The following is a 12,457-nucleotide window of genomic DNA, read 5'->3' as shown; positions in this document are numbered from 1 at the left end:
AGTAACACAGTGTCCTATGGTTGGCACATCTCAAGTATTGTCTGTAATTTGGTTCAGCCAGTTGTTAAATGCAGTACCACACTCGTGTACAGTTTCGAAGCCACCTGGGATTTTGGTTAATGGGCATGTTACGTTAGGACCAGGTGGTCAGGGTCCTGTTTCTCTACTTCACAAAGGCACTTTTCACCAGCACACCACACCATTACCAGTACAACGTCAAGAGATTGTTCCAGTTGATGTGCATTTGGTGCAAACGTGATGAAAATCACACAAGCGGTTCTCGAGTTATAAGTGAAATAACCTTAGCCACTAAGTGGCTTTATAGATAAGGAGCAATAGAAAAACGGCCATATCTCAAGAACCGCTCAACATATTTACATAAGTTTTAGCTCTACCCCCATGTTTTATGGGGTGGGCTATCTGTTTATGAATATTAAAACAAGTTTTGGCTACTACTTTTTGAGCTAAAAAGAAATTAACCTCTTGTCGTTACGCACCAATAAAACCATGGTGCGTAAATTAAAAAAAAAAATAATTGGGTAGAAGAAAGATTGATGACAAGTTTGGCAAAAGCAGTGTAGTGCTAAAGTCCCAACTTTTAGCCCAAATCACATTTAAATGTAGTGAAAGATGGAAACGTTTTGATGTTTTTTTATTTTCCCTGAAGAGATTCAATAATCCTTTGTGACGTCATAGTCATGTTTGTTTTCCCTTAATCACACCATTGTGCTGTCATAGACATGTTTAAAAGAAGTATGGTTATTGGTTGCACTTAATCCATCCAATTTGAACTAGTTTGCAGAACTTTGAGACTTTAGCACTTTTTTTGTTTTTGCCTAACTTTTCGTCAATCTTTCCTCTGCCCAATAAAAAAAATTAAAGTTTGCATCATGGTTTTATTGGTGCGTAACGACAAGAGGTCAATTTCTTTTTATCTCAAAAAACAGTAGGCCTAGTTCTCAAATAAAATAAGTTTTCATCTTTGATGTTTGTTTTGTATCTTTATCCTGCATTGTGGGAATATGGGTAAAACTTTATTCTTGTCAGGAAAAGCATTATAAAGCATTTATTCACTATGTGAACACTGAGCACTGAGCAGTGCTGAAAAACTCCACTTTAAAGGAAAAATTTCTTCATTCAAGGTTGGTAGAATGGTAGTTACTAGCAATAGTCAACATGGGTGGTGGGCATTTGAAAGGAACATTAACCTAAACCTTTTCTGACAAATGCACTAACTTTTGACAGCTAAAAATATCAGTGATAAGGTCTCTTGCATTATATGTCCCAAATAATCTGCAAGAAGCATCAATGACGAAGTGTCCAATCCAAGATCTTACAACACACGAAAAGAATACTTCTGTTTCAACATTTATAAAGCATATACATCGTTGGCAAGCTATCAGTTACAAAACATGTTTAAACAAGCTATTGGCAATAGCTTGCATTAGTAAATTACCACGTCCACAAACAAGGTGAATGTGTGTACTGAATACTGCCACCTTGTTTTGTCAAAATTTCGTCAACCCATTGTGTGTGTACAAGAATAACCAGTACCACAGTATACTAACATCATAGGCTAACTTCCATAAAAGGAAAAAGAAATTAACTCATCTACATTATGTCATGTATCAAATTTCATTAATTCAATGTTTGTCAGGTCTACTGCCACAAACATGCCAGAGAATGAAGAAGAAAGCGAAACAACATAGGTCCTCATAGGACTATGCAAGAACATATGCTGCCAAACACAAACACTTAGGAATTTCAGCACACCAATAAAACTATTTTTAGTAATTTAATGTTTTTCAAGAGCACTATAATGAAACTAAGCTGTAAATTGCAAAAAAATTGCAACTTTTTCAGAAAAATATGAAAAAAAACAAAAAAAACAAAAAAAACCAAAAAACGAGTGTTTTTTTTGGCTCAAGTTTTTTTTGAAAAAAAACACGTTTTTTTTTAAAAAAAACGGTTCGTTTTTTTTGCATTTACATCTCTAGTCACAGGCCTTTCCCCAACTTGATATACAATATTGCAAATGACAGTAGCCTAAATCAAAGCGTGATACACATGTTTTAAAGTGTTTGTGTTGACATAATTTCTGAGTTTTAGCAACGCCCATGAACCTTTTGCTACTTTTCCGCAAATTTTATCTATGTGATATTTCCATGTTAATTTGTTATCTATGTAAACGCCAAATTATTTTATTTGGTCTTTTTGTTGAATGCTTGTGTTACCAATGTTAATTTTAGATCAGGTGGAAACTACCTCTCTGACATTCAATTCAATTTATTTTTTGCTGCTGGCGCAAACATGTACAAAACGGCAAAGTAGGGGAAGACGGGGCAAAGCGGGACACTTTTCGTAAAAACGTAATTTCCGCAACAGTGATGGTTGGATTTAGTTAATTTCTGAACACGACGATAATCCAGCCCGTTGCTCTCCAAAAAAAAACGGCTGACAGTGTTAAACACATCCTCACCTTTCGTCGTCGTCGTAAGATTTTTGCACAGCAGAAATTCTTCTTTGATTAGGCTTACCATATTTTTGTGACTTCAAAACGGGACGCCTCCAAAGATCAAGACCACTTAGCTGTGATTTTGCAACTTTAGCCTACATTTTCCGATATTATTCTACATAGGCCTACATTTAAAGCCATCCCGGCTGTCTTCATTGACCGTATTGTCATCGAGATTTCATGCGCATATTTTCAGTCTAAATAGGCTATCGGTTTCAGTTCGAAAAATAGAAAGGAATTGACGTTAACGATACAAAATAATTCGAATTTAGATCTTTTCTGTAAAGTAAAAGAAAGAAAGAATAATAAAATAGCCTGCGGTTTTCAAGTCGATAAATAACTCCCAATTGCACTGAATTTACCCAACACTGCGTACAAGCATTTGCGAATTTACTTATTCGCCCAATCAGACTTTCTGTAGATAACACCTTCTTCAAAAAGACATTGTTCAATTTTACATTCTCGTAAAAGTCAGAGCAGGACCAATCAGTATTGATTTTACATGTGATAACGGCTTTCACGTTCTGCTCCAGCATCCTGCTTCTGCTCTCAGACCACATGCTCTTCATGATGGAAAAAATTCTTTCAACGGGTGCGGATGTTCCGGGTAAACAAAATATGAACTCTACCAGCTTTTGAAAGTTTGAAACGCGTAGGCTATGTATTTTTTTCAAATTCTTTGAACATCTCGACCCACTTTTGTTCCAAAGACGTATTTTGCCAGCTCTCTTCCTTACAACGTTCAGACATGTGCCGTTTCACAAGTACTGGTTCGTCGAAAAGAGAGTCGCTGTTAATCACCTGCTTCCCAAACATCATGTTGATCTTTTCCGCAGACTCACACACTCGCACCCAGGATATTTCTTTGTTTAGGTCAATCCAAAAATGAGGAAGCACATTTTTATAAGAACCATCATAAAGATCCAGATACGATAAGCATTTATCATAAAAATCTCTTGCTTCTTTGTAAAACAAGTTTACGTTTACTTCGCCTGCTTCTTCTAGCTTGCCTAAGAGAGTCAATGCTGCAGATGGGATGAAGTTGTTTTCTTTCTTTTCAAGTAAGTTTAGCTTTAGCTCTGAAAGAACATGTGCCACATCTACCCGGGAAAGGTATCACTGTCCTAAGCGTGCTGTCATGGTTTAGCATATATAAATCTTTTAACGAAGTCCACTGCAACAAAATCGCTCTTTTCAGGGGCATAGAGCTCTTGAAATAAAGTATCTTCAACTTCCGCGACGATGACATTCATTGATTTTTCGCTTTCTCTGTCTGAAAATGCATTGTGAAACTCTCATTGTGAAACGAGATAACAAAAAATGACGCATAGCGCTTGACTCTTAAAATCAGCAAATACTGTAGTTGACGACGCTTTCACTTCGTCAACTAAAAAAAAAATGACGGCGCTAGCCTCAGCGTCAAAAAGTTGACGGCGCAAACGTACAACATTGTATGCTAGCCTACAGTAGCCTATATTTTAATAAACCAGAATACTGGGATAGCCGTTCAAAGATTCTTGCAACCTATTTGACTTGAATCTTCACAGCAAGTTTAAAATTCCTTTGCGTATTGAAGATAATTTGTTAAGAGATGATATAAGGCTGTATCTATAAGGCTCTTTATAGCCTACTGTGTGGTAACTGATGGACCTAAATTTCTTGCATGTGCACTCAGTGCAGGCTGGCTATATTCCTCCTTTTGGTGCTTGCACTTTTCTTGCTTTATTTTTGTGCAATCCGATACCCAGTGCTATATCACGGGAGGGGCCGAGGGAATGTTTTAATTAAAGATCGTTAATGCTTTTGTCTTTCCTTCCGAGCAAAAGTGTAGCTATTACAGGATAGACCTGTGTTTGCTATCACTTACATTTGTTCTGTTTTTCTAAACTGGTCAGGAATTAAGTTTATTGAAGTGAATCACTTTTAATATCGCTGCCGTGAAAATACATATTATATCATCATAAGTCTCCTCTCTTGTTATGGGGCTCAAAATTATTCTGGCCCCAGAGCCCACAAAGAGCTTAACACAGCACTGTTGATACTCTTTTCATGGGTTACTTCGGCCACGTGCTGAAAGCACCAGTATGACGGTTGGAAAAATGTCCGTTCGACACCGTTGCAGAACACGCAATAATGTTTTAGAAAGGCACGTAATGCCATGCCATAATGGGAGAAGCTGACTCAATCTGGTATCATCAGTCCAATTGAAGGAAGCTTGTTATAAAAGAACGGCAAAACGTAAACAAAAAGAACAAATCCAGCAGAAAAAGCAACAGTAACCGATCAGCAGCCGATTTGCAAGACAGGTAAACTATGTTATAAAAATATTTTAACATGGTCATCAGAGTCTGAAAATGCTGAACTGTGACCAGCTCAGTTCTTCAAAATTGCCTCCACCAAAAAAAGAGTAGCCTAACCTACAATAACTAGAGATAAGGATGTGATCTCTTGGGCACAAAGTGGCAAACTGCAAAAGCTCTGGACGTGGTCAGACAGTGATACCCAGGACGCCAATAGCCTATAATTCATTAAAACGCAACTAGCAGCAATAGCCTACTGTAGTGGGCAACGCACTTTAGCTTTTAAGACCACTTTGGAACATTGTGCGACAATGGAAGCAGCGCTGGAAGTGGCTGGCTGACAATATTGTTTTATGTAAGGTCGCAACTACTTTCACTTCCCGCGGTTTTTAGAATCAGCAGTAGGCTACAGTAAGTTGTTTGTTCTCCAGGTCTAAATGTAAAAATTGAACTTAACAAAAAATTAGGCCTGGAGACATCCCATTTTGAGGAAAATGCTGCAGAAAATTTGTTTGTGATCATTTTGATACCAAGATAAAGGGAATCAGTGGAAAACTCGAAAAGAAAACGCAAATCAAACAAGCGTGAATTTGGGCAAGCTATAAAGTTAGTGAAACCGGTAGCCTGTTTTGCTTTATAAATAATTATGTTAGATCTCCCCAGCAAGGCGAATTGGTAAAGAAAGAAGTTAAGAAAATTTGCAAGACAACATTTTTGCCCATTAAATTTTTTTAACCACGGTAGTTGGCCCAACCTTCATTTTGCACCTCAACCAAGACCCAATGGATTTTCAGTTGTAGCCTATAGGCTTGATGCTCTACTCAAGTCAAGAAACTTATTTATATAAACCCAAAATTTAGAAGAAAAAGAATCAAGACAGGACTGTAATTTTTTGTATGTTGGAACTATTTTTTATTTTGTTTAAATTTATCTTATTGTCCCGAATTTGTGAATCTTGTATAGCCTACTTGCGACTGTTAATTGTAATTGTAGGCTTGTTTTCATAAAAAAAAAATTGTGTTTACTTTGAAGTTTTCTAACTTACATGTTCGCGCCAGCAAAGAAAAAATAAATTGAATTGATATGAGATTTGAAAAGAAATACACTGTATTAGAACTTTCAGACTGACTTATGGAATTTTTGTCCTTTTTTAAATCATAATATATTGCAAGTGAACATATTATAATACTTATTACAATTTTTAATCATATTACAGCATAATAATCAATGAAACAAAGTAAATTCTCAATTAGCAAATTTTTACGTATTTGTTTCTAAGATATGATAATAATTGATAAAGCTTTGGTAGAGAGTTCGCTTTGTTGAAACATAAACAGACAAAACAAAGTAACTTTAGCGGGTTTAACATTGTACTACACACAAAAGTATAATATAATTAAAATAAACTTCAGCATTTTCGACACGTAGCCTACGTGTGTCATCATCAGGAATTACAAATGTGCAATACACACAAAATGAGAATTTTAAGATAAATTTGACTATTCACTATAACTGTAACGACACTCCGAACTGAAAAGCACAAACTCAAGATGTGATACAAGAATGATTACAAGTAAATATCAGTGGGAAACTGATCACATGAGGTGGAAAATACAAGCATGTGACAACACTTAGAACACACACAGAAGGAAAGACGAGCCAGAGGCAAATAATTGCCTGTTGAAAGACAAATTATTACGCTTGATTCTTAGGGCTTCCATGATCTTGGTCTGGTATTCAGATCTGCCTCGAGAGATGATTTTGAAGTGGTCGATTGAGACATTGTCAGAATGTCAGTGCACATCACATAAGATGCAATGTGCTCTTTAATTGTATATTTAGTTGTTAAATTTGTGTTTAGATGCTTTCCGGCTCTCATCAACAAATGTCTGGTTGACATTGTCTATCCCGATAGCTCAGTTGGTTAGCGCGTGACTTTCGTGGACGAAGAAGCGCATTTCAGGACTGCTCTCCATTCAGCGGCACCTAGTGAATGGAATAATTTCCCAGCAACAATACTTCAGCAATCGGAAACTTCATTCTGTCAATCTCGGTATAACCGGCCCTGCGTCAAAAGCCTCTACAAGTATGCGAAACTACCAGGCATAACCTATCAAGGCTATGTCATTCCGAGGATAAAAATTCAAAACCAACCAATTCAAAACCAAAACCAACCAACGTAATTACGTAACTTATGTGTGGTTTGCGTCACGCAAGCAACTAAATTTATAAGCAACATTCGAAGAAACAGCAAAGGAGGTAGGCGACTTTAGTTGAAAATATTCTTGCACTTTAAACATTTTATATGCAGACGAATGTCACACGAATTTTTTTTTTGATTATGATTAACTAACATAATATGTTGGCCAGCATTCACCAACGCAAGAACAGGCATGACGTCATCTGAAAACACAAAACCAACAGTCTAAAGATTGAAAATTGATTAGCCTACCAAATTGTAAGCTTATTCCTTTCTTCATTGATCGCTAAATTTGCAGCTGAAACCATCAGTCACGCATCGTCAGCACTGGACTAACGGCTACTTATTCCTTTTCGATTCCACTTGCAAAAAGAGTTATTAAACCTCTGTGAACCCAAAAGCAAGAGACATGTTGATTTGTGACTTCGGCATCATTTGCCCAAAATCCACGGACTAGTTTCTCCTCTGGATTGTGCTTGGTTAATAAATTTTCACGAGTTGACTCAAACTTTCGGAATGCAGAACGCTTATTGTTCTTTTTTAAACAGTTTTTTGATAAAGGCTTTAAACGAAATCCTTTCACTCGATGGACTTCGATAAAATCAAAAGCATAATGATCGTTTGTTCCCATCAAGGTTCGCAGATATCGGAGCAAGCTGATTCTTGATGTTGCTCTTACAACTACGAGGTCAGCTGTGCCGTCACAAAGGTGGGATGGGGGAGATAAACCATCTTTATAACCCTCGTACAAGTTTGCATGAGGATACAGATGTACAAGACAATATTTTCCACGTATCACCTACAAAACATTATTATTTACGGTTAAGTTCAAAATTTCATAGCTTCAGCTGCATCCATCGGATTTTGTATCGTTGATCATCATTTGGAATGACGACTTTAAATCGGCGAAACCAGTAATTCTATGTATTTTCTTAGAGTTTATCGAAGAAATAAGCCTAATAGGCCTACTACTCTCGAGCTTTCGTGAAAAATATCTTAACGGTTTATAGCATAAGACTTTTCCAACATTAAATGCTTGTGAAGTGGCAAAGATGTTCGATACTGGTGGTCACAGTGGAAAACCATAATATCTTCGTGGGAAAGTTGTAACATAAAATTCTCGAATTCTTTCGTCTGTATGCGATGACACCGAAAAAATACTCTTCTGAAAACGTATTTTCACGAATTGTATTACAAGAAAAAATAGCCACAGGCTGTCGAAAAAGAAGTGCAACACGTACGCACTAAAACTTGTCACCACAATACAGATTACTGAGGATAAAGGACGGAAATTTCGTCTAGTTGTTAAGTACAAGCAAAACAGTTTTAATATTCGACCAACCTTTCCAGCGATACTTCTAAAATGAGAGAATTGATTGCGATATTTCAAATGCACTTAACCAGCTTCTGTGACGTAATAGTCCATATGCATTGTTATGCAATTTCACAGGTGTTCAAAAGGATTGTGCAATGTTTTACAGGTGTTACGAAGAGATGATGCAATCTCTGCTCATTTTTCAGCAATATTCCATGACGTAAGACGCCAGGTTAAATAGACCTTAACGGTTTTATGTAACGTTTGATTTGGGGAACGATTGTCCGTAACAACTGGCGGCCAGAAGCGTTGATAGGAATTATCCAGGTTATACTTTTGCATTCGATGTGATTTCATTAATTTAAAAACTGTTCAAGGGGAGGGGAGAGCTTGCATTTGGAAGGAAACTCCACAACGCCAAATGTTTTAAAGCATCCTTATTATATTGAAGTGTTTTGCATTTAACCCGACGTCTTGCCGATTTATTTTTTCCAAGACAAACACTGTTATATTATTTGGAAATTGAGTTATTACAAAAAATATGTTGTATGATGGTCAATATCAATTTTTTGTTATATAGCATATATATGCTATGCATTCAGAGTGCAGTAATTTTTGTTTAAAGTAACATAATAAGTTGCATTCAATATTTAAATTTTCATAGAGAAGTTCGATTTATGCTTTAAGCTAATGTCATTGTCTGTCACTCAAACAAAATGCTTCCTCGATTATCCTTACTGCGATTAACCTGCATTCGATTATCAGATTGCTTTATTTTCCTACAACATTTCAAAATTTCATGGTTTTCTAGCTGTTGCACGAATTGTTTCTGACAAATTTGCTTTACGATAAATCTAATCATGGATGCATCATTGTCAATAATGTAGCATTGCTTCACCAAAAACAATCAGGGCTGCTTTTCTGCGGTGAAGTCAGTTGTTGAGTTGTAACTTTTGTACACTGTATTGGACTGGTAGGCCTAATTGTTGTTATAGTTTTGAGATGGTTTCATGTTTAAAAGGTTACGTAAAAGAGTTGTATCTGTTGAAGACATGCTGAGAGCGTGTGATATAGTACGGAAAAAATCCATACAATTTCGGTTGCGTCAAGAAAAACTAAAAAAATAGTCCATATGGGACAGAAACCGAAAGTACTTTTGATAATCGATAACTGCTCAGCTTTGGCGAGTGAAGATGAATTTGCATCAATTAATATTGAATGGACGACTTCGGATATTTGCTTCGTGTCTAGGCTTGTGCCGGTATAACTGTGGATGAAGATTTGGATTTAGAGGACAAAAAGGCAAGAAAGCTAATCTTTATGTCCTCCTTCAAGCATGCTTTTGACTGACCTACCAAAGACATAACCGAATGCTCACCAGCGGTGCCGACACTTTTTCAAGTGTCGCACCACGGCTCTCATCACTCGACTATGTAGCCGACACGAACAGCCCACCTCCGATATTAATGGCTGGTTTCAAGCTTTATGAGCACAAAAATGAATGCAGAATAGTTGATCTTGTTTTAACAGAAGAAAAAGATGCATGTGATGATTAAAAGAATACAGAACATTTAATGCGAAAAACACAATGCCTGTTTCTCATGCAGAGATAATGCAAGTATTTAACCACGGTCCAACATGGTTCCGTTTTCAGCAGGAGACAATAGTTTCAAACACACTCTCATGTTTACGGTTTAACAAGGTAGTAGTTGCCAAAATACGCCAATCTTCACGCAAACAACCTAAAATTTATTAATTTTTCAGTATATCTACTGTTGCAACTGATAGTCAAGCGAACAAGTTCTTCCTACAATATTAAACTTTATTAATTTTTATACTGTATTGTAGCCTACCATATATAATAATATACAGTAGGCTATTGATTACTTTTTTGTTTTCCAGACTTAAATACAACAATTCAACTATCCCTTTTTTTTGCTTATTCGGTCAAATTTCTGAAACCATTGTCTCAATTCTAATGTAGACAGGATAATCGAGGAAGCACTTGTGTTAGAGTTTTCACTTATCCGTTTAGTAAAGGATATAAGCTACACAGCAGCGAATCTATACAAAAAAAAATTGGGGGGCACGAAATTTTTTACAAAGTAAAAATTTCTATATATTTATTTATACTACTGAAAACAAGCGATTCCTGTTCCGCTGGTGATATAGTAGGTCAATGAAATGGGAATGGAAAAAATTATATGTCTTTTCTCTGTTTAAGGAGGGAATGACCAATCTGACTGTATACATTTTTTAATATACGGTATGGCTTTTTTATTTCATCGTGTGTTTCCTATCAGTTTAAGAATATTCTGGCTGTAAGCCTTTTAACTACACACAATCTAACCCACCTTCCACGAATCTCTAAATCCTTCGCATTTCGTTGACAATTCGCTCGTTCCGCATTCAAGATTGAGTGGTTCATTTAGCGTCTTTGAATCCAAAGACTGTGGCTTTAGTTCAGTAATGTTATCTCTCTCTGAATTCTCTATAGGTTGGGAAAAAGACTCAAGCTTAACTGCCGAAGAATCATTGCAACGTGGCACAGAGCTGTCTGGAATATCGATTGGTGGCACTTCGGCTCTACTTTGTAAAGTTTCTTTCATGCAAATACTACAAGGTGATCTACATTTGGACTTATCTTTGCAAACATTGACGGGGTCATCAGGCGAAGTTAGAAGATAAGAAATTTCGCACGGATATGTATCCCCTGAAATTATAGTTGCACAGTTGGTTATGGTGTATCTTACTGGACCGAAAAATCTTAATCTTTCGCTTAAGATACTAGAAGAACCAAAAATTCCATAAGCAGCAAATATGAAATAAAATCGAACAAAGTTTCCTTCGTTGTCACTAGCTGATAAAACATCCATCGGATGAGATTCCCCGCAAATGATCTGCAATGTAGCTGTTTCCTGGTCTGTTGTTCCTAACGAGCTACAGGCGACACCGTTCGCTGTCCCAGCAGGAATATGAGCAAGTTTAATGGACGCTTTTGCATAATTTACTGGATTAATCAGAGAACTTTTTCCATCCATTGTTACACTTTGTTTCCTTTGTTCTGAAATCAAAACGCCATTTGCAACTTCATTGAATGTCCCGTCTCCTCCTAAGACTACAATTCCATCATATCCTGTCAGATCCTTGGATTCAACGTACTCTTTGGCATGGTCTGGATACTCGGTAATAAAAATATCCTCTTCAATTTTAGCAAGTTGAAATAACGGGGAAACAATTTTCATGTGGATAGATTTTGCTTTCTTTTTACCACAGTAAGGGTTTATAATCACCAACAAATTTCTAGGCCGAACATGACCACGGGTCTTCAACGCTTCACTGCGTTCATCTTCAATCAACCGATGCCAACATTGGCATCCTTCTTTGTCGTTTGTTTGCAGTATTATTACTTCGAGTTTACGACGATGTTTTGATGATCGTTTCCAATAACTGATCGAAAGAGATGAGGCAAAAGACGGCTGGTTGTTCAAACAACTTAGTTTACTTTTCTTGATGCGCTGCTTTATAGCGATATCAAAGTTTTCATGTTCTGATACGCAGGAAGTCGATACCACTTGTAACAAGTTCACAGATAAATCAAACGAAACGCAATAATTTGATGCACTTTTGTCAATATATGATAGATTAATACGGCCGTCACTAATCTGAAGTGAACAGGTTTGTTTATTCCACAGAAACTCAACATTTCTAAAAGCTTTTTCATCCATCACAAGAATGCAGCCTTTTATTTTTTTATGTGCTTGTCTTAAATTAAACCTGAAAAAAAAAACAAGATGATCATAGCAATACCACACATATTATACGTGACTGTAGCCATATTGTTCTACTTGGCTTACTGCATTAACAGTTTACTATCTTCACTAATTGTAAGCAAATTCTTAGTGATGTATGCTATTTTAAAAACATCAGTTTACCACTCACACACAAACAAATGAAACTATTTAGAAATACATATTTCTAGGTAAAATACGCTTCTGTTTGGTATTCATTTATTCATCAAAGATTCAAATGAAGCAACTCATTCCAATGCAAAGTAACTAACTACAGTACGTCAGTGTACATGCCGCACTTCTGCGATAATTATAAAAGGCAGCCTGCACCAATCG

The 12,457-nt window shown here is 36.5% G+C and overlaps 1 protein-coding gene across 1 annotated transcript; it reads right to left on the bottom strand.

The window, feature by feature from the left end:
* Positions 1–6,032: 6,032 nt before the first annotated feature.
* On the bottom strand, positions 6,033–12,058 carry LOC145766582 (ceramide kinase-like). The gene is made up of 2 exons (XM_082578299.1): positions 10,685–12,058; positions 6,033–7,814 (listed from the first exon to the last, which is right to left on the bottom strand). Exons 1-2 carry the CDS (start codon positions 12,056–12,058, stop codon positions 7,359–7,361), a joined length of 1,830 nt encoding a protein of 609 aa, XP_082434425.1. The 3' UTR covers positions 6,033–7,358.
* Between the last annotated feature and the right edge of the window lie 399 nt (positions 12,059–12,457).

The sequence above is a fragment of the Aplidium turbinatum genome, chromosome 3, assembly GCF_918807975.1.
Source record: "Aplidium turbinatum chromosome 3, kaAplTurb1.1, whole genome shotgun sequence".
NCBI classification, from domain to species: domain Eukaryota; kingdom Metazoa; phylum Chordata; class Ascidiacea; order Aplousobranchia; family Polyclinidae; genus Aplidium; species Aplidium turbinatum.
Note: the sequence above shows the minus strand (reverse complement) of the source record. Positions and strands in the feature narration are given on the sequence as shown.

Excerpts from the sequence above, each read along its gene's own strand:
- LOC145766582 (XM_082578299.1), bottom strand. The coding sequence starts at position 12,058 with ATGGATGAAAAAGCTTTTAGAAATGTTGAGTTTCTGTGGAATAAACAA. Across the intron at positions 7,815-10,684 it reads GATTTAGAGATTCGTGGAAG|GTGATACGTGGAAAATATTG; the intron begins GTGGGTTAGATT and ends AATGTTTTGTAG.